The sequence below is a fragment of the Dysidea avara genome, chromosome 2 (genome assembly GCF_963678975.1).
Source record: "Dysidea avara chromosome 2, odDysAvar1.4, whole genome shotgun sequence".
NCBI lineage: Eukaryota > Metazoa > Porifera > Demospongiae > Dictyoceratida > Dysideidae > Dysidea > Dysidea avara.
The window spans coordinates 36,305,682-36,324,814 of NC_089273.1; the positions used below are offsets into that span (position 1 = coordinate 36,305,682).

At 35.5% G+C, this 19,133-nt stretch overlaps 1 protein-coding gene across 2 annotated transcripts; it reads right to left on the reverse strand.

The window, feature by feature from the left end:
• Nucleotides 1-3,493: 3,493 nt before the first annotated feature.
• Nucleotides 3,494-9,352, reverse strand: LOC136244621 (uncharacterized). 2 transcript variants are annotated; one of them, XM_066036193.1, is made up of 4 exons: nucleotides 9,223-9,352; nucleotides 9,032-9,168; nucleotides 4,795-4,969; nucleotides 3,494-3,759 (listed from the first exon to the last, which is right to left on the reverse strand). In XM_066036193.1, exons 1-4 carry the CDS (start codon nucleotides 9,339-9,341, stop codon nucleotides 3,693-3,695), a joined length of 498 nt encoding a protein of 165 aa, XP_065892265.1. In that variant the 5' UTR covers nucleotides 9,342-9,352; the 3' UTR covers nucleotides 3,494-3,692. The 2 variants fall into 2 exon arrangements, with proteins under 2 accessions (XP_065892265.1, XP_065892258.1); XM_066036186.1 differs by lacking the exons at nucleotides 9,032-9,168; nucleotides 9,223-9,352 and having other exon boundaries at nucleotides 4,795-6,368.
• Between the last annotated feature and the right edge of the window lie 9,781 nt (nucleotides 9,353-19,133).

Here is a 19,133-nt window from a genome sequence, read left to right on the forward strand (position 1 = left end):
TTGGTATAAGTACTCCATTGCTGTATACTTTTTTTCACTGACTTCTCTATTAGGGAGTATTGATCTATTTTAAAAGAACTAAGTTCCATAGTTTGAATTATCCACCTAACAAGCTAGTATTTTGCATTTATATTAGCATTATCACTCTAGTATACTTTCTTATACTGACACATTTGATGCAGGGCTAGTGGCATTGCTTCAAATAGAGACATGAAAATTTATGAGTTATCTCACATTGAAAATCTGTAAGGCTAAAAGTCTGATTTTGTCACCACCACTACTTTTCATCCATTGGCTGCTATGTATCACTGCCGCTATTTTCTTCACTATTGGCACTGCATTATATCATAATGGTTTAATTTCTTGCAACTAACACAATGCACATGATAGCACATAAAGCTGCCATGAGGTTTCTTGAAATTGTTTTCAAAATACTGTGATTTTGAATGCAATTGTGTAATTGACTATGTATATCCTTATGCCATCCATACGCATATGTAAGACGGTAAAGCTTTCATGCAGTACAATATCGTTGATTTGCTTATTAGTTGCAGACACTAAATTCTAGTGCACCAACAAAGTATTTAACTAGAGAAAATTGTCATGCATAGAAAAAGGCTAGCGCTCTGGCTACAATCCATTTTATGAACACAATAACAATACATATAGGGACATTAAATAGACATAAGTACCTTTATTTAGAGCCTTCAGGTTGTGTGTACAAAAGTGACAAAAGTGCTACTTTTTTAATGCCTATCAGTTATCACAACATAACAGTTGTTATTTATATAACAATGTATATTACCACTACTATATTCTTCCATGTATGAAAATCCCAACATTTATACCATAGAAGTGATACAAAATAATATGATAAATATTCAAGTATAAAATGGATGTCACACCTCTAGGAGATCTTCTACCACATAATCCATGTAGTTGCCTTTTATCACTCCACCTTCTTGATTGTTGGTAGTCTTTCATACCAACAATCCTCATCAGTTGCTAAAACAGTTGCTAAAACAGCTGAACTCTTCACTACTGATATCAACCTGTGCTGCTTAATCTTCATAATGTTATGCTTGGTGTCAAATCTTATTTCCTTTCCCATGAATTGACCTGAAAACATAACACCCAAGCTAGTATCACTCTGAAATGTATTTCTACCCATCAATCCATCCGCTTCACTAGTTAATCCATCACTTTAGTAATTATAATAATAAGTATATATTTCAATCCAAAATCAAACTCCATAATTATTAAGATAAGGGTCATTCCATGTCAAAACAACAAGGAATTTTGGGTCACCTCTCGGATTTTGACAAAACTAGGTGTGTTTGTAGTATCTGTGGTGCTTATCAATCATGCAAATTTTTAGCTCCATACATTCCATAGTTTTGATTTATGACCACAAATATTTTGAATATTTCATGAAAAATTGGTCCATTTCTATAGCTAGTTACAAAATCAACTGTAACTTAGCACTGTGTAAATATTTTTAAACACAATTTTCACTGATGTAAGACTGTTGATTGAACTTTCCAGTGATCCCTAAATTATGAGATATCTACTTAATTATGGTTCAAAACTACTGTATTGAAAATTTTAATCCTTTATATTTCAAAAAATGCTACTTGAAATTCTTTTAACTTTTTGTAAATAATGATTGGATCATGGTCTATGTTTGATAAAATTTTTGTGGTGGGACCACAATGGGCTCAAGAGACATAATGAATTATTTTGTGGTATGCAGTGGAATTTGCAGCCTATTATTGCTATATGGGAGTGTACACCTCCAATAACCACTACTGGCAACAAGGCCATGCCAAGTATGTCTTACATGTCTAGGTAAAGTTAGTGACCACCTGTATTGAAAAGACCACCCATGTACTGTGGTTGATTTATACTTCTCTAATTGTATATTAATGTATAGTTCCAATTGAAAGCATCAACCCCCTTTCTAGCGAGTCCAAAAATGGTCATAATTATTAGACAAGTTTACTTTAACTTACAGAGATGACCATGGCATGTGTCCTCATGTGAATGTTGTACCATCTTTTCAGTAATACCTTCTTCATTAAGTTGAATCCCACTGTAGTGAACTTAGCCCTATTTAAGTTGTGTATGTGGCTGCATAGGCACAAAACTCCTCAAAAGGGATACCTGGATACTTGATAACCAGGCATCTGTTTATACTCCCACTCTAGTGGTGCACATGCATGCATTTGCACCAAGGTACTGTACTTCTGTGATTTTGTAATATGAGCACTTTATTATAGTCCTAGGAATGGAGAGGGGTTTTACCATATACGTGCATTACTTGTACCTAAATGTGCGTAATTAATTACTAAGGCATAGGGATGAATCAAGCCAAGTTATGGGTCATTCAGGTGTCAAAACTGGTTAAAATGACAGGAGATTTGTGACAGGATTTGCAAAAGGGGTCTTATAACCTTTCCAAATTTCCAAGTTTGATGAGTTCACAACACATCATGTGTTTAACCGATTGTCTTAAAATTATACCCAGGAATAGTGCTATGTTAGGAGTGTAAAGTGACAAAAATTCAGGCTGGTAGCACACACACAAGTCAAGTAACGGATTGTCAAGTACATGCAATTGGAAGGGCTATAAGATCAGTTTTCGCAGATCCGGTCACATTTACAGCACAGATCTTTATTCAACACCACAGAGCACTGGTGCGGATTGCCACTGTGCTTGGGAAAGTATTCAGCAGAAGCATACCACTTGAGTATAGCTGATTTTGATAATGTGTTTATTTGCATTATTGATGAAAATCAAATCTGCTATCATGGGCGATAAGCCCGGTTATCCCAGATCTAGTCACATGTAGGTATACTTACATAAGCATGACCACTGAAATGTGGTGTAAGCCTGAATACATGTAAGGTTGACACAAAATGGTACACATGTTGTTCAGAAATACTGTTAGTTTTAACTTATGTATTAATAGAATCGTATACAATCATACCTGTATAAGCATGGACATGAAATACTTGCATGTAGATATATACATGCATGTGTGTATTACTTATAATTATAATAGTGTCCATGTGTAAACGTCTGGTTGTGGAAGAGAACAATGCTGCATTTTTAGCATTACAAATGCACTGAGAGTTGCTAGTATAAAGCTGATGAACTTTTTGACCATTTGGAGAAAAAGTAAAGTTTTACAAAGTGTAGAAATTATTTCAGGGATATCAAAAAGAGTTTTACTTCAGAATCTCAAATAGACCATGATAATTTCCATCATGCAAAATATTCAAAAATGAAGAAACTAAAATAAATCAACTCATTACACTGCCCCATATCTTCAAGGAGCTATTATCATCTCCAACTGCAACTCCACACCAATGAAACAAACCAGAACATAAAGGACATTAAAATAGGTACAAGGACAATGTTGAACCAAATTTAGCAGCACATTTAAAATACAGGGTACATAATAATGTGAAATGCTAAATAACAGTCTACATGTATCCATACACATTATAAAACTTCAAGAAATCAAGCAGCTACTACTACTCAGCCATAATTATTATGACATAACACCATAAGCTACAGAGGGTAATGCAAATGTACATCAACTAAAATATGGGTAAAGAGAAAATGTATGTGTGTCACTCTGCATATATTGCACATTTGTCAATGTTTACATCTCAAATGTTAACAATTAGTCTTCAATCTCATTCATCACTTCAATGAAGGATTCGCGACAGTGGGTAGCTTCAGTATCCTTACTGTATGGATGAACAATAAACAACAATTATGGCAGCAAATTGTTTGTAGTTAATAAATTAAGTATCAATCTGTACTTAGTTACTATCATACATGCACATCCAGAAACACTTGTATACCATTAATGAGCTCAAGAAAATGTGTTTTAGAAGTACTTTATAAATTTTGTAAGAACACTTTACAATAAACACTGCTACAAATACATTTATGCACACATTTAACAAAACCATGTAGTATACACAATACACTTAACAAATAAACACTAATGCAAATATCTATATAATATACACAAATACTTGAGGAAAGGGAAACTGAGGAAATCGTTGGGCAGGAATGATGCAATAAACTTTCACACAAGCTAAATAAATCCCATCCAAAAACAGCTTATAGCTGTAAAAAAAGTGCGTGTCCAAGTAAAGCAGAGTTAACTGTGACAAAAAGTAATGATATCATAATGCGGCCATGTGCGAGGTGTGCAAGTTATAAAATTAATATTAGCTAATCAGATAATACAATGTTATTGTTAAAGTGTTAATGAGAACTGTGTGATGCTGCTAGTTTTTAAATGTGTGAGCATCTTCATAAATGCCACACAAATTTAATTCTCAATAAAGCAATGTGTATCGATTCTCTGATAGCAATAAATAGTTTGAGTTTGGCCGCCTTTCCTGTATATGGCAATGCTACGAACAATGCTACGAACAGATTTAGTGTGGTACTGTAGGTTCAAATTCTATGACAAGTTCACTTTAATTTGTTGCGGTACATTTTGCACCACCTATCCTGTTTTCAAAGGCGCAGTCATATTTCCTAACTCATGAGGAGTTATGTTTTTTACACTATGACTATGCAGTTACCAAAAGCATAATAATAAATTAATTGGCTTTGTAGCACAAGCTCCAGAATGCAGGTATTCTATTCCTGTATGTACTGAGCAATAACTTGGACATAGTTTGTGCTTACAAGCCAGGTTTTTAAAAGTCATAAATTAATTTTCTGTGTACCTGCTGTACACATAGATTAGCAGCATTACTTACATTTCACATATATAAGCATTCCTCCTGCTGCTATCATCAATAACACTATCAACAAAGTCTCTCATTGGTATCTCATTGTTGTCAATGGTAGTGTCTGGTTTAGGTGGTATACAGGTTCTGGTAACTTTTTTGATAGTTCCTTTATAAAGGTATATTTCCATCATCAGAAAAGCTCCTAATGGAAATAAAATTGTGATAAAAATAAATGACAACAACAAATCTTGATCAAAATTGTCAACAAGTGGAAGCATAGAAACCACAATCATCAACTGTAAAATCATCCCATCAAACATGTTAAGCAAGTTGCTGGTATATGGTCTAATTGTCATATGTATTAAGGACATTACAGCATTTACAGTAATCAACAGATACTGGGTGGTGTTATCATTAGATGAATTGGCAATGACTATTAGAATAATCACCAGTCGACATGACATGTAATAAGCTGCAAAACTACGATACTTGTCCTTATAACATCCTTGAAACTGATCCAACAATGGCTTTATCCTGGTGAAATTTATCCTGTGATTCAGGAATGGCTCAAGTAGAAGAAGAAGTGGTAGACCTACCACAATAACTAGTGTACATAAAATAGCTGCAATAACATATGGTAGATGACGTCCATGAAAATACTCTATGTCAGGTGACAGGTAAGTGTAAACCTTATCTACATTATGAAATGTCAGTGATCTCAATAGTAGCAATGAAGTTGTGGCAACTGAAGTATATGACAACAGCAGAAGAAAACATATGACATGGATAATTCCCCTACTTACAAATGCTGAAATCCTGTAAGATATCCGTGCTGACAAGCAGATAACAGATAAAATGATAGTGACAGCTAGTGGATGTACATAATGAATGAACTGTTGGTCAATTCCACTCATATTCTGTACCAAACAAAGTTGTCCTAAAAACTGTGGTGTCACCTTAGCAATACTGGACATAATGCTAACAGTTGTAAACAATCCTTGTGTTGTGTACAAAGTATCGCTCAACAAAATATCCACCACACTATAATAGTATGTAATAACATACAAATAACCAATCCCAACATGATAGTATGTCATAATAAACACCAATGCAACTATAGCTATCCAGTATATGATCGATAATGTGACAATCAGTGCTGTTTGTCCAGTTGTACACTGACTAATACTTACACATTCTACAGAATCAAATGAAAGAGTATAACCATCCTCACAGCTACCACAAGCAGTGCCATTTCTTTGCAAATTACACTGGTTAATTCTCATGGGTGAAAGTTCATAATATCCATTAGCAGTTTCACAACAAGCAAAGTTACAATAATTATTTGGACAAACTGTCACTGTAGCTTTACTATCAACTTCACCAAACCAGTAACCTCTTTTGATAGATGATGTACTACCAGAACAAAACACAATATCACTATCATTGTAGCATACACACCTTTGAGTGTCATTGTCATAGTGGAAACCAGGGTGACATGGTGATAATTCAGTTATTAGCTTCATAGAAATGGTTTTCAGGTCAGACTTGCTGCCGTCATGTGAAGTGATAGTTATAGAATAATTAACTACATCAGAAACTTCTTCTCCTATTATTCTAATTCCTTGGAATCCTTCACAAGTCACTACTAGCACATAACTTGATCCACTGATTAATTGATGCTCTCCATTCTCACCATTTACTTGAAAAAGAGTTCCATCAACAGGTTGATCATAGTAGTCCAGCACACAAGCATCAATTATAATTTCTTGACCAAGCATTATGTTTCTAGTTAGATATGTTTGGCAGTTTTTGTTAGTGCCATTTTCAATGCATGTAGTTGTGTTATAAAATTCAAGTATTTTAGGTGGTGTATCAATGTACCTGTGAAGTGAACTGTTTATAAAAGAGTAGTTATTAGTACCGATAATGCTGTTTTGTAAACAAGTATCATTGCATGATGTTGGTATGTCCACATAAACATCGGAACCTCTCAAAGCTGTATTGTGTGAAAAATTAATTCCTGTTGTTGAAAATGTGATTACACTATTTGAAGTGTGTGTTAGTTCAGCATAAATGGCTCCACCATAGCGATCAGCAGTGTTATGAAACCATGTGATCTGGGACTTATCTTGAAATATTGCAGAGAAGTTGTCACTGATATGCATGGCTGCACCACTCTCTATGACTGTGTTATTTGTAAAATTTACTGAAGAGTTTTCTGTAAATGTTAAGGATGACTGCACAGCATACACAGCTCCACCATTATCTGCAATATTGTCTGTGAATTTTACTGAAGTGTTTCCTGTAAACAGTACATTTGAGTCGGATGCATATAATGCTCCACCTAGATCAGCACTGTTATTTGCTATCACCACTGAACTGTTCCCTGCACATAACATATAAGATTGTAAAATGGAACAGGCTCCTCCAGTTTCAGCTGTGTTGTGCATGAAATTTATTGAAGTACTTTCATCTAAATGAATTTTGGACTGCCTACTACAATATATAACTCCACCATTTAGAGTAGCTGTATTGTACTGAAACACTGTATTGGAAGTTCCTGTAAACACTGCAGTAGACTGACTTGCCAAGTACAGTACTCCACCATTATATATTGCTATATTATTATTAAATGTTATATTAGACCATCCATTTATGGTAAGTACCACTTTTTCAAATAAGTACACAGCTGCTCCATTTTGTTGTGCAATATTACTGTGAAATGTAACACAAGAATTCTCACTAAAGCTACAGTTGCTGCTAAGAGCAGAATATACACCAGCACCATCTTGACCGGCTACATTACTACAAAACATCACTACTGAATGTCCTGTGAAAGAAACACTAGATTGTCTAAGTGTAGCTATGGCTCCTCCATTTAGTGTAGCTATATTGTTATTAAATTTAATAGTGGATATTCCTTGAAATCTGATATATGATGAATCCAAGTATATGGCTCCCCCAATGTATCTGGCTTCATTGTTATTAAATATTACACTTGAGTTGCCATCAAATGTGACATGATATGAAAACTGACAATATACAGCTCCTCCATTATTTTTGGCTCTATTATCATTAAATGTTACACTTGAGTTACCATCAAATGTGATATCAGAATAAAATGCACAATATACAGCTCCTCCATTATTATTGACTGAATTACCATTAAATGTTACACTTGAGTTATCATCAAATGTGATATGAGATGAATCCTCACAAAATACAGCTCCTCCATATTCATTAGCATAATTACCATTAAATGTTACACTTGAGTTACCATCAAATGTGATATCAGAATAAAATGCACAATATACAGCTCCTCCATTATAATTAGCTCTATTACCATTAAATGTTACACTTGAGTTATCATCAAATGTGATACGAGATGAATCCTTACAATATACAGCTCCTCCATATTCATAAGCATCATTAACATTAAATGTTACACTTGAGTTACCATCAAATGTGATATGAGATGAAGCCTCACTATATACAGCTCCTCCATCATTGGCTCTATTATCATCAAATGTGATACTGGAAGTATCAAAGTAAATGGCACCACCTTTTTCTCTTGCATTATTATTCTCAAAATTTACAAATGAATTTGTGCTAAAATAAACTTTTGAATTACTGATACAAATGGCTCCACCATTAGTTTCAACAGTGTTCCTAATAAATTGCACATTGGATCCTTCACAAAATGAAACAGTTGAATTAGCATTGTAAATGCCTCCACAAGCATTAGCCTTGTTTCCATTAAACAGAACTGAACCACAAATATGAAGAAGTGATCCACTAAGATAAAGAGGCACACCTTGGTTGTTGATAAATGCACTGTCTTGCAAGAAAACATCCACCAAACACCTGTTAACACAGTCACCAATGTAAACTACACTTTGAGCCATTCCATTCATTGTAAAGTTGCTTGTTTCAATTACCAACTTGTTTATAACCTCATCTTGTTTCCAAGGTAAATAGTACACGGCTGTACCATGTCCTCCATATTGACTATTATACATAAATGCACAGTTATGAATGTGTACATCTCCTGACACATTTGACAACAAAACAACTTGTCCTTTAAAGTTGTATAACAAACAGCTTGTAATTAAAATGTTGGATGAATTATGAAACTCAATTCCTGAATTTGTTGATAAATTATTACTTGAACCACATTTCTCCCATTTGATACCTTCAATAGTTACTTTTTTACACATAACAAATTTCAGTGCTCCAGTGCCATTGCAATTTACAGTGGGATTACCTTGTCCAATAATAGTGATGTTGTTCAAATGATCTAATGTCACACTTGAAGGTAATGCAGCATGATTAGATAATGTGACAACAGTGTCATTGGATAAATTAGTTAGAGCATCAATCAGTGATCGAAAAGAGAGGTTTCTAATAGTAAAATTGATAGTACAATTTGGTCAACTATGAAGATTAATGGCTCACCTGTTGTTACAAAAACTGTATGCTTCATTGCCAGGTATCACCTCTCCAACAGCTTCAACATCAGGAAGGCAGGGTATGAGAAGAAGAGCAACAAACATAATCATATTGAAGAGGAACATGTTTGCATCAACCTGCACCTCTTTGACTGTAAGCTAAGTTAAGCATTGGTATTTATAGTGCAAGGAATGATATGATGTAACCAATAATGATGTCATGGTGATGTAAGATGTAGACAGAGTAACTAAGGTGTGTGATATGTCTTGACATAATAAGATTTTAAAACTCTATTGTAAGCAAAAAAAAAGAAACTTTACTATTGAGCAAGACCTGAGGAAACTCACATAAAGAAAAAAACAACTCAGTATAAAGAAAGGTCACTTATTTGGTAAAATAAAAAAGTCAAGGGGAGACTTATCAGTGAAAGACTTCTCTGAACTACAATACCAATGTAATATGTTTCTACAGATGCTATATAGTTCGTACTATTCAATGATGGTCTGAGCAGATTATTTAAATATATGACAGGGATGTAAACCCATTAAAATAATTGCATTCTTTTAGAGACTTTTAAGACTATGCAAAAAGCCATTGCTATAATTATCTATCTAATTCAGTGTAATGTGTGTGTGTGTGTGTGTGTGTGTGTGTGTGTGTGTGTGTGTGTGTGTGTGTGTGTGTGTGTGTGTGTGTGTGTGTGTGTGTGTGTGTGTGTGTGTGTGTGTGTGTGTGTGTGTGTGTGTGTGTGTGTGTGTGTGTGTGTGTGTGTGTGTGTGTGTGTGTGTGTGTGTGTGTGTGTGTGTGTGTGTGTGTGTGTGTGTGTGTGTGTGTGTGTGTGTGTGTGTGTGTGTGTGTGTGTGTGTGTGTGTGTGTGTGTGTGTGTGTGTGTGTGTGTGTGTGTGTGTGTGTGTGTGTGTGTGTGTGTGTGTGTGTGTGTGTGTGTGTGTGTGTGTGTGTGTGTGTGTGTGTGTGTGTGTGTGTGTGTGTGTGTGTGTGTGTGTGTGTGTGTGTGTGTGTGTGTGTGTGTGTGTGTGTGTGTGTGTGTGTGTGTGTGTGTGTGTGTGTGTGTGTGTGTGTGTGTGTGTGTGTGTGTGTGTGTGTGTGTGTGTGTGTGTGTGTGTGTGTGTGTGTGTGTGTGTGTGTGTGTGTGTGTGTGTGTGTGTGTGTGTGTGTGTGTGTGTGTGTGTGTGTGTGTGTGTGTGTGTGTGTGTGTGTGTGTGTGTGTGTGTGTGTGTGTGTGTGTGTGTGTGTGTGTGTGTGTGTGTGTGTGTGTGTGTGTGTGTGTGTGTGTGTGTGTGTGTGTGTGTGTGTGTGTGTGTGTGTGTGTGTGTGTGTGTGTGTGTGTGTGTGTGTGTGTGTGTGTGTGTGTGTGTGTGTGTGTGTGTGTGTGTGTGTGTGTGTGTGTGTGTGTGTGTGTGTGTGTGTGTGTGTGTGTGTGTGTGTGTGTGTGTGTGTGTGTGTGTGTGTGTGTGTGTGTGTGTGTGTGTGTGTGTGTGTGTGTGTGTGTGTGTGTGTGTGTGTGTGTGTGTGTGTGTGTGTGTGTGTGTGTGTGTGTGTGTGTGTGTGTGTGTGTGTGTGTGTGTGTGTGTGTGTGTGTGTGTGTGTGTGTGTGTGTGTGTGTGTGTGTGTGTGTGTGTGTGTGTGTGTGTGTGTGTGTGTGTGTGTGTGTGTGTGTGTGTGTGTGTGTGTGTGTGTGTGTAGCTAACATTTGCTATTGTCTTGCTTTTTGTTCATACGTATGTCATGTATGTTTAGCTTATTGTTGTTGTTACTGTTTTTTTTTCTTGTATTACTCCAACAAAGAGGACTGGCCAATTGTTGTGAGTATAAAGTAATAACTCAATCAAATAAACTATATAGGATTAGATGCTAACTGACAATGAATGTCATTCAACTTCAAGTGTAGGCCTTTGATATGAGCATGACAGTACTATACATCTCTTTGGCTCCATAAAGATGTATAGGCTTTAGCAAGCTTTTTATATAGCCAGCATGTACACTGCCATCATGCTAAGTGCATAAAACAAGTGGGCATTAGGCAAGTATGTTCTAGTGATGTACACTGCATATAGTTACTGATACTATATCTGTTTCACTGCCCATACAAAAGTCCCTATACCAGCTATGAAATTAATCCAGTATTTTACTGGTAGCAGTGAAAAGTTGTAATTGTACATACAATTCAAAAAAAAAATGATCGGTACGTAAATTAAGTAGTAGACAAAGAACAGAAATTAAAAGATGCACAATTAAGTCAAGAATGGTACAAAAAATGTGATCGAATATTGGAAAATCACCCATATGGTTGCATGTGAAATAATTTTAATTTTAAGTTTACGATGACGCTCTTTTAGTGCACAATACAGTTTTACCTTTTAAAAAAATCTTGTAATTAAAGGAACTGGGAAGTGATTCAAGTGGATTTGCACCATAAAGCTTATTATTTGATCAATGAACATTATAGGTGTGAAATGTGCCAATATGGGTGATTCTCCAAAATTCAGTCACAAATATTATTGTATGAGTGATAAAATTTTATACAGAAGTGGTCTAGTTAACAGAACACAATATAGTTCACTACAGCTAATACACTGAGAGACTCATCATTGAGTATATTAAGTGCCATAACATCTTACACCGTGGTGAGATAATATTATGTCATTGGTACCACAGTGTCACCACACCATTACTTTAATGAAATATATAGTTCTAAGAACATTATAAAACAGTTTCATGATTTCCGCTATAAATATAACTTTAAAATGCTTGGGTAAAGATTGAATAATATCTGTTAGCATACTATACAAATGAATAAATGTCGTAAGCATCTTTGCGTTACATGGTTGACAGCACATGGATAATATTACTTGTACTAGCGTCATGAAATATAGTGTAAAAGTCTTTAATAGCAATATATATATAATAATAATGACAATGACTACAGGGTACAACAAGAATGCATATAGATATCCGTGTGTTAGTAAGTATTATTATTACAAAAGAAACTGTTCAAGATAGCCCTAAAACAATTTGTGTATTGCAACCCAATTATTGATAAACAGTATGTGTTGTACGTAGGCTTAAAAAGTGTGTGCTTTATATCATACCAATTATTATGTTATTAAGTCTGAAAAGAGTATGATGCACAGACCACAAACAAACAAATTACAATTAGCTTAATCAGTTAATAATTGTTGCTAGACTAGCTAGTCTTTGCTTAAATTGACACATCCCTTAGTCGTACCTCAGTCTGTTAGGAAGTCTAATGTCAGTTGAGGTGATGTTGATGTCATGGAACGGTACCATCAGGAATATCTGGAGCATTGTCATTAGTTTACATATTGGTTAGGGTACTGTCAGTTTCTGCACATTAGTCTAAAAGGTGTAGATACAACATAAGATCTTGTAGTGCCAGCATTGGACACAACTTAGCTGTTCACATGATGTTGACAGTCATAGTTCCTTTACCGTTCATCATTGAAGCATTGTCCTTCTGTTGAAAGTCAGGTATGAGGTGCCAATGTGGAGCCATGCAATTGGTTGGCTGTCTGGGGTAGTTGTAGCTTAATGTTTGTTAGGATTTTGCTGAATGTCTTCATCAACACTGCAGTATCCTCAAGCTCGGCTTCAGTATCAGTCTTAAACACTGTCTTCTTGGCCATTCAGTTATTTTGATAGGAGCAGTCCATAAAGTGCCTTTGTCTCATGAATAAAGACATGCATTATTATTCATTGCTATTTGGAAATGGTATAACAACTGCTTTGCTGTGACAAACTGTCTGCCGGCAGTGAAAATAGTGACACTTCTTCTTGTATTTGTGACAGATCACATCCCTGGCTGGACAGGATTGTTTAGGATGCGGCACTTTTCCACAGTAGGAGCACATTTTACCATGGATGACTGGTTGAAGCTTGGTGTTTTTAATTGCTTCGGCTTATGGGATGTCACTTGAGTGGCTTCCCAGGCGTAAACCCTTGGACGGGAGTTTTCCTGTCTGGTTTGCAATCAGGATTGCCCGTTGTCCTCGTGCAATCGTACAGCTTCTTGTTTCAAGGCCCAACCAGTTGTTTTGTCTTGTCAAGGCCGGTGAATTCATTTGCAGCTTTACTGAGAGCGATAAAGCACGAATGTCACAACAATAATGATTCAGTCACTGCGGATCATGCTGTCACAATTACGCATTTTGATGCCAGGTGGATGGGAACTGAGGAGTGCAGATATGTGTTTGTTCTTGCCGCCAGCTGTATAAATATCTCATGCTGTGACCGTGGGTGGTTGAAGATGACTGGGTAAGATGGTCATGTGGTACTGAGATACTTGAAGATTTTTGATGATTTTGTAAAACCGCACATTTAACTTGGCTTGATATCTTTATGAGCTCTAGAATTGGCCAGTTCATAGGTGGATTAACATTGTTGTGCCATATGACCACATCCTCAGCTTCTGACATCACACAGAAGTATAGAGGATATGCAGAACCTTGTATACAGGTATTTTCCCAGTCAATATTGGGTAAGTTTAAGTCACCGACTAACCAGATGGGGATATTAGGATACGTAGCTGTAATATTTGTAAATAGATCACATAAATCTTTTACGCTCTGAATATTATTGTTTGGGGGTCTGTAGAATGAACAAATTATCACAGATTGATGGCGGTTTAGGGTAACATGACAGACTACAGTTTCAGAATTAGTATCAAATGTTAGTTCTTGACAGTTTATTGAGTCCCGGCGTGCTAAAAGTACCCCACCATAACCATCAGCTCTATCCTTTCTGAAAACATAAAGTCTGAAGTTATAGCTAACAATATAGCTACAGTAACTATAAATACTTTATTTGTATAGGAATTGAACTTAATTTTTGCTATCAATGTATACACTGAATCTCAGTTTGCAGTTAAGCAAAACAATTCTGTGATTGTTGCAGGTTAAGGTCCTACTCTTTTCCAGAAGGAAGCAAAGATACATACAGCAGATATCTTGCATGGAGAATGTGTCCAATCAACCACTTTGGATGGCTACTGCACTGGTTATGGATTAAATCAATCTACATCCTCTGATTCGGAGTCTTTTCAATATGTGGGCCAGTATGTAGGCAACTAGTATATTGCTCCCAGACCACAAGTGTGAGGGATGGGAGTGAGACCAGTAGTCTGGGGTTTGTGGTATTGATCAAGACTAATTAATAGGCAACAAGGTAAATGTCTATATATCTTTGTAAATGAAGCCGCATAGCTAGCTATAGTATTTGCTACCATGTGACATGGGGCTCCACTTCAATAGACATGCATTTTGTTGAATTAAATTCTGCTTGTCTGAATTTCTGCTTAAACAGTATTATTAGTGGACATTAAATCCCTAATTAGTCATGGTTTTTACACGTCTACTTGTAAATCTTCCGGTGTAGGTGACTTCCCTTGTTTTATGTTCCCAAGTCAAACTTAAAATTCCTAATTTTTCCTTGCACTTGTTTGTTTACTTTTTGTAACACAATTATTACTGGTGAACATGTGCATACCACATCAAAAGAAAGAATGTCACCAAACTATGCTTGTCTGAAAGCATCAGTGAGTAGGTAAGTATGTATGACAGTCAGTCAGTAGAAAAATTCTTGTATGTGGAGCAAATGTCAACTGACACTTCAGGGAATATGGAATATCTTACTGAAACATCTCTTAAGGAGATCTTCGATATGGTAGACATATGGTGTTCAGGTGTGAGTAATGCTACACCTGTAGCAAACTAAGTTACAGTAATATTTGAGCTGTTTACTGTCTAGTTTACCATAACATTTTATAGAAAGTGTCGTGTTAACTGTTCATACAACAAAGGTATATTATGCGTAATAGCTGTACCATAGCTAAGAGGAATTTTCTGAGCCAAGTCAAAGAAGCATAGATTTAGCCTTAGAGCCAGCTTGTTCAAATGGATAGCATGTATACCGCCATTACGATACTAGTGTATAAACAAATTGGTATTAGGCAAGTACATTGTAGTGGTGTATAGTTTATATAGTTACTTAATATACCATGACTGGTTCAGATTTGCTAATGTACACACCCTCAGTCATCTAGTTTATGTGTCTTTGTTTCTGTGAATAATATGACTTGCAATGGCAGACCCAGGATGGGGCATTTAGGGCAAATGCCTCCTCCCCTCTGTGGAATACTGAGCCATAGTTAGCCACTTCTTTTGATAGAAATACTACACACCTTCATGAAAACTGTATCACCACCATTTACTGCAAAATCAAAGTTATACCAACTGTCAACTATATACTCACTTTCGTACACAGTAAGCACCGCTAAAATAATTATCATGTTGCTGGTGTGTAAGCCTTTGTAGCCTTTTAAAACAGCTTTTAACAACTAAAATTGAAAGAAATAATTATGTTTGTAGCTATTTGGATTATTGTACAGAGATCTGTACATCTTAAAAACAAACATTGGCGCTTTAAAGTACTAGTGGCAGGCAGAGACACATCTTTAAAAAGTATTATAACTACCTGAGTAGCACAGCTGTGGTGCAAGTTACCTAATAGTAGTGTAGTATATTGATGTATTCTTGCGGTAATCATAAGCTTCATATTGTGAATGTATACATCAGCATTGTTTAGTTCACCACACAACAGTAAAAGCAAGTTTGATTTTGCTATCATTTCTCAAAACTATATATTAAATAATAATGTAAATTAAATGTAGTTACAGAGTACCTTAAACGATGTTTGGCATGACTTAAGTTTGATGAATATGGCAAATTGAAAAAATTTGCCAACCTTTATTCAGTATAATAGGCTACATGGCAAATTTGCCAAACTTTTGTCTGCCAACCTGCTTTGGATTCTGATTTGCCAAACTTAAAGCCACACCAAACTTTTACCAAACTTTCATCATTTACTATACAAATGTAGTTGAATGGATGAGAGGACTTGGATTTGTTTTTATCAGTTTAAAATTTCTCAGAACTAAAGAAGTGGTACAGTGTATATGGTCAAATAATTATATGGTTGATTACACTAGAATTTTATTGTTTATTAATATCATTTCTCAGAAGTAGCTCTATATACACAATTGTTAAGGTAGTTACATGGTTGATAGCACTTGAAATTAAATTTTATTATTTATTACCCATTGAAACTAGTTACATAATGTTATGACATGGTATGATGTAAACTAGAGCAGTTTCAATGTTGTTTATATATTAATTAATGAAAGGAAAATGTGATGTAATTTTAGAAAACCTACCTTGTGGGAATATACAGTATACAAGATTTAAAATAATGCTAGTGTGACATATATCTGGTTAAAAATTCTCACATAAAATTTGCCTTAATCTTTCCAGGTCTGCTTTCTGTAGACAGACTTGTAATCAACACATCGCTCTAGAGGCTCTGCAAAGATGCTGGGGTGACCTCAGACAATTTTATTGGCTTGGAATGTGTGGCAAAGTTATGAAAATGTGAAATGTGTGTATTTTGTGCAATGTGGTCCATCTAGAGCTCCCAAGGTCATGTAATTTGGTCTGGAGTCACCATTATTATACTTGTTCATTTTGTATCCCAAGTGTTGCCCACCCCACTGCTTTGTGAGGATTCATTATTCAGTGTGAAAAATCCAATTGAATATGGCAGGAAATTTTATGGACTGCTTCTTGTACTCTAGTTTGCCTTAGAGGCCATAAATGTTTCCATCTTCAGGGAAAAGTTCACCCACCTAGCTGCCATGGTTGGTGAATTATTACTATTTAAATTATAAAGCACTATTTAGTTATCTATGAATCTATGAATGACTATGATGTGCCCAAAAGGTAGATTTTCCAAAGTCAGGTCACGAATTAGGAACTTTTAGCATTGATTAGCTAATAAGCAGTGAAGCAAGCGAGATCGACAAACACCTGAAGAAAGATTTAATTTAATTATTTATTTATTACATAAGGTTTTAAAGCACAAGTGATGATGGTCTGTAGGACACCTGGTTTATCTACAGCCTATTTAAAGATGTTATTATTAAGCATGTTTAAAAAGTTGCAGAAATATCCATGAATGGATCTAGGCAGCTACCTGTATTACCTTGCAGCCATCCGTTTTATGCTCAAACACCAACAGGCATCTTCCTATAGCTAGTGGTCAGGATGTTTTCTCCTTGTTTGTTTCATTTCTCTTTATCCATAGGATCCTAGAGAGTGACATTATCTCAGAGTACCCCACGTGGAACCAAATGGACATTAGTTTATTTATTCAAGTGCTGAAGGTCTGTAAGATATATTTAATCCCTAATTTACTCATTGTTATTGGAATTTAATGTCCACTAGTATGTAAGCGACTTTCCTTATTGTTCTATTTTTCCTTCTACTTGTTTGTTTACTTTTGTAACATAATTGCAACTGATTGACATGGGCATGCCACATCAAAAGAAATAATAGCACCCAATTTAATGCTTTTTTATGTTTACTGAAAACATGCTGACAACAATTAATTACTGAAAAGTACCAAGTGGCTATTATAGGTTGTTCTGAGCTATGTTCAGCCCATTGCATAGCATGACAAATGAAGTACAGCACAAGCAATGCCACTGCAATCGATCTGGAAATTATGGATGATTCCTATTACAAATGTATTGAAGCTGGATCATGTGCTACTGTGAATCAACACCTTGAGCTGTCAGTGAAGAGAAACAGGACACAAGTAAGTCCATGATGTACTGTATGTATTGTATGTACTACAGTATGCTAAAAAGAACCTGTTGATATGAAGCAATGTTAATGAGTGAAAAATCTAGTACATAGCTCCAGCCGCTATCAAGTTATGCTTGTCTGAAAACATGATTAAGCATCAGTGAGTAATTCAGTCAGTTGGTCAATCGATCAGTCTGTCAATCAGTCATTTGGTCAGTCAGTATGTCAGTCAGTTAGTCCATCAGTCAGTTAGTTAGTCAGTTGGTCAGTCAGTCATTCAGTCAGTAGAGAAATTTTGTAGTATGTTTGTTAGGATCTGGAGATCTTAAAATTGTTTTAAACCTTTGGCATTTTAAAGTACTAGTGGCTGGCAAATGTCTCTAGACACACATCTTTAAAAAGTATTATAAACACCTGAGTAGCACAGCTGTGGTGCAGGTTACCTAGTAGAAGTGTAGTATAGTAATGTGATCTTGTGGTAATCATAAGCTTTATGTTGTATGAACACATTAACGCTTCTAGTTCATCACACAATTTTTTTAACAGCATAAATATCTTTAGGCAAGATAGTTACATGGTAGAATTTCATTTTGCTGTCATTTCTCAAAACTATCACTGTGAAAAAAGAGGGATATAAGATGGTATTTCCAGTGGCTTATTGAATACAAAAAAGCTTGGTATAACCTGTATTATACTAACAATCCCTATAAGGCTTTAGTTAATGTGTTAAACATACTGAAACCATATATGTGATAGTATAGTGTGGGAATTATATCAGATATAAGCTATTCCAAGACATGCATTAGTATAGTATGCATTATACTAAAGTATAACATGAGTATAATACAGGATTTATATTAAGGCTTATTTGTATTCAATAAGCCACTGGAAATGCCATCTTATATCCCACCTTTTTCACAGTGTATATGAATAATAATGTAATGTAGTTGGCTACAGAGTACCTTAAACTATGAAAGTTTGGTATGACTAAAGTTGGGCGAATTTGGTAAATTGAGGAAATTCATCAACCCTTATTTGCCTATTAGCTATTCAGTATAATATTATTCTATACTAGGTTGAATTGGCAAACTTTTGTCCACCAGACTGCTTTGCATTCTGATTCACTTAAGTCACACCAAATTTTACCAAACTTTCCTCATATGTTACTGTGCTAAATTTAGTTAAATGGATGGGAGCACTTGGATTTGTTTTTTATTGGGTTATAATTTCTCAGAACTA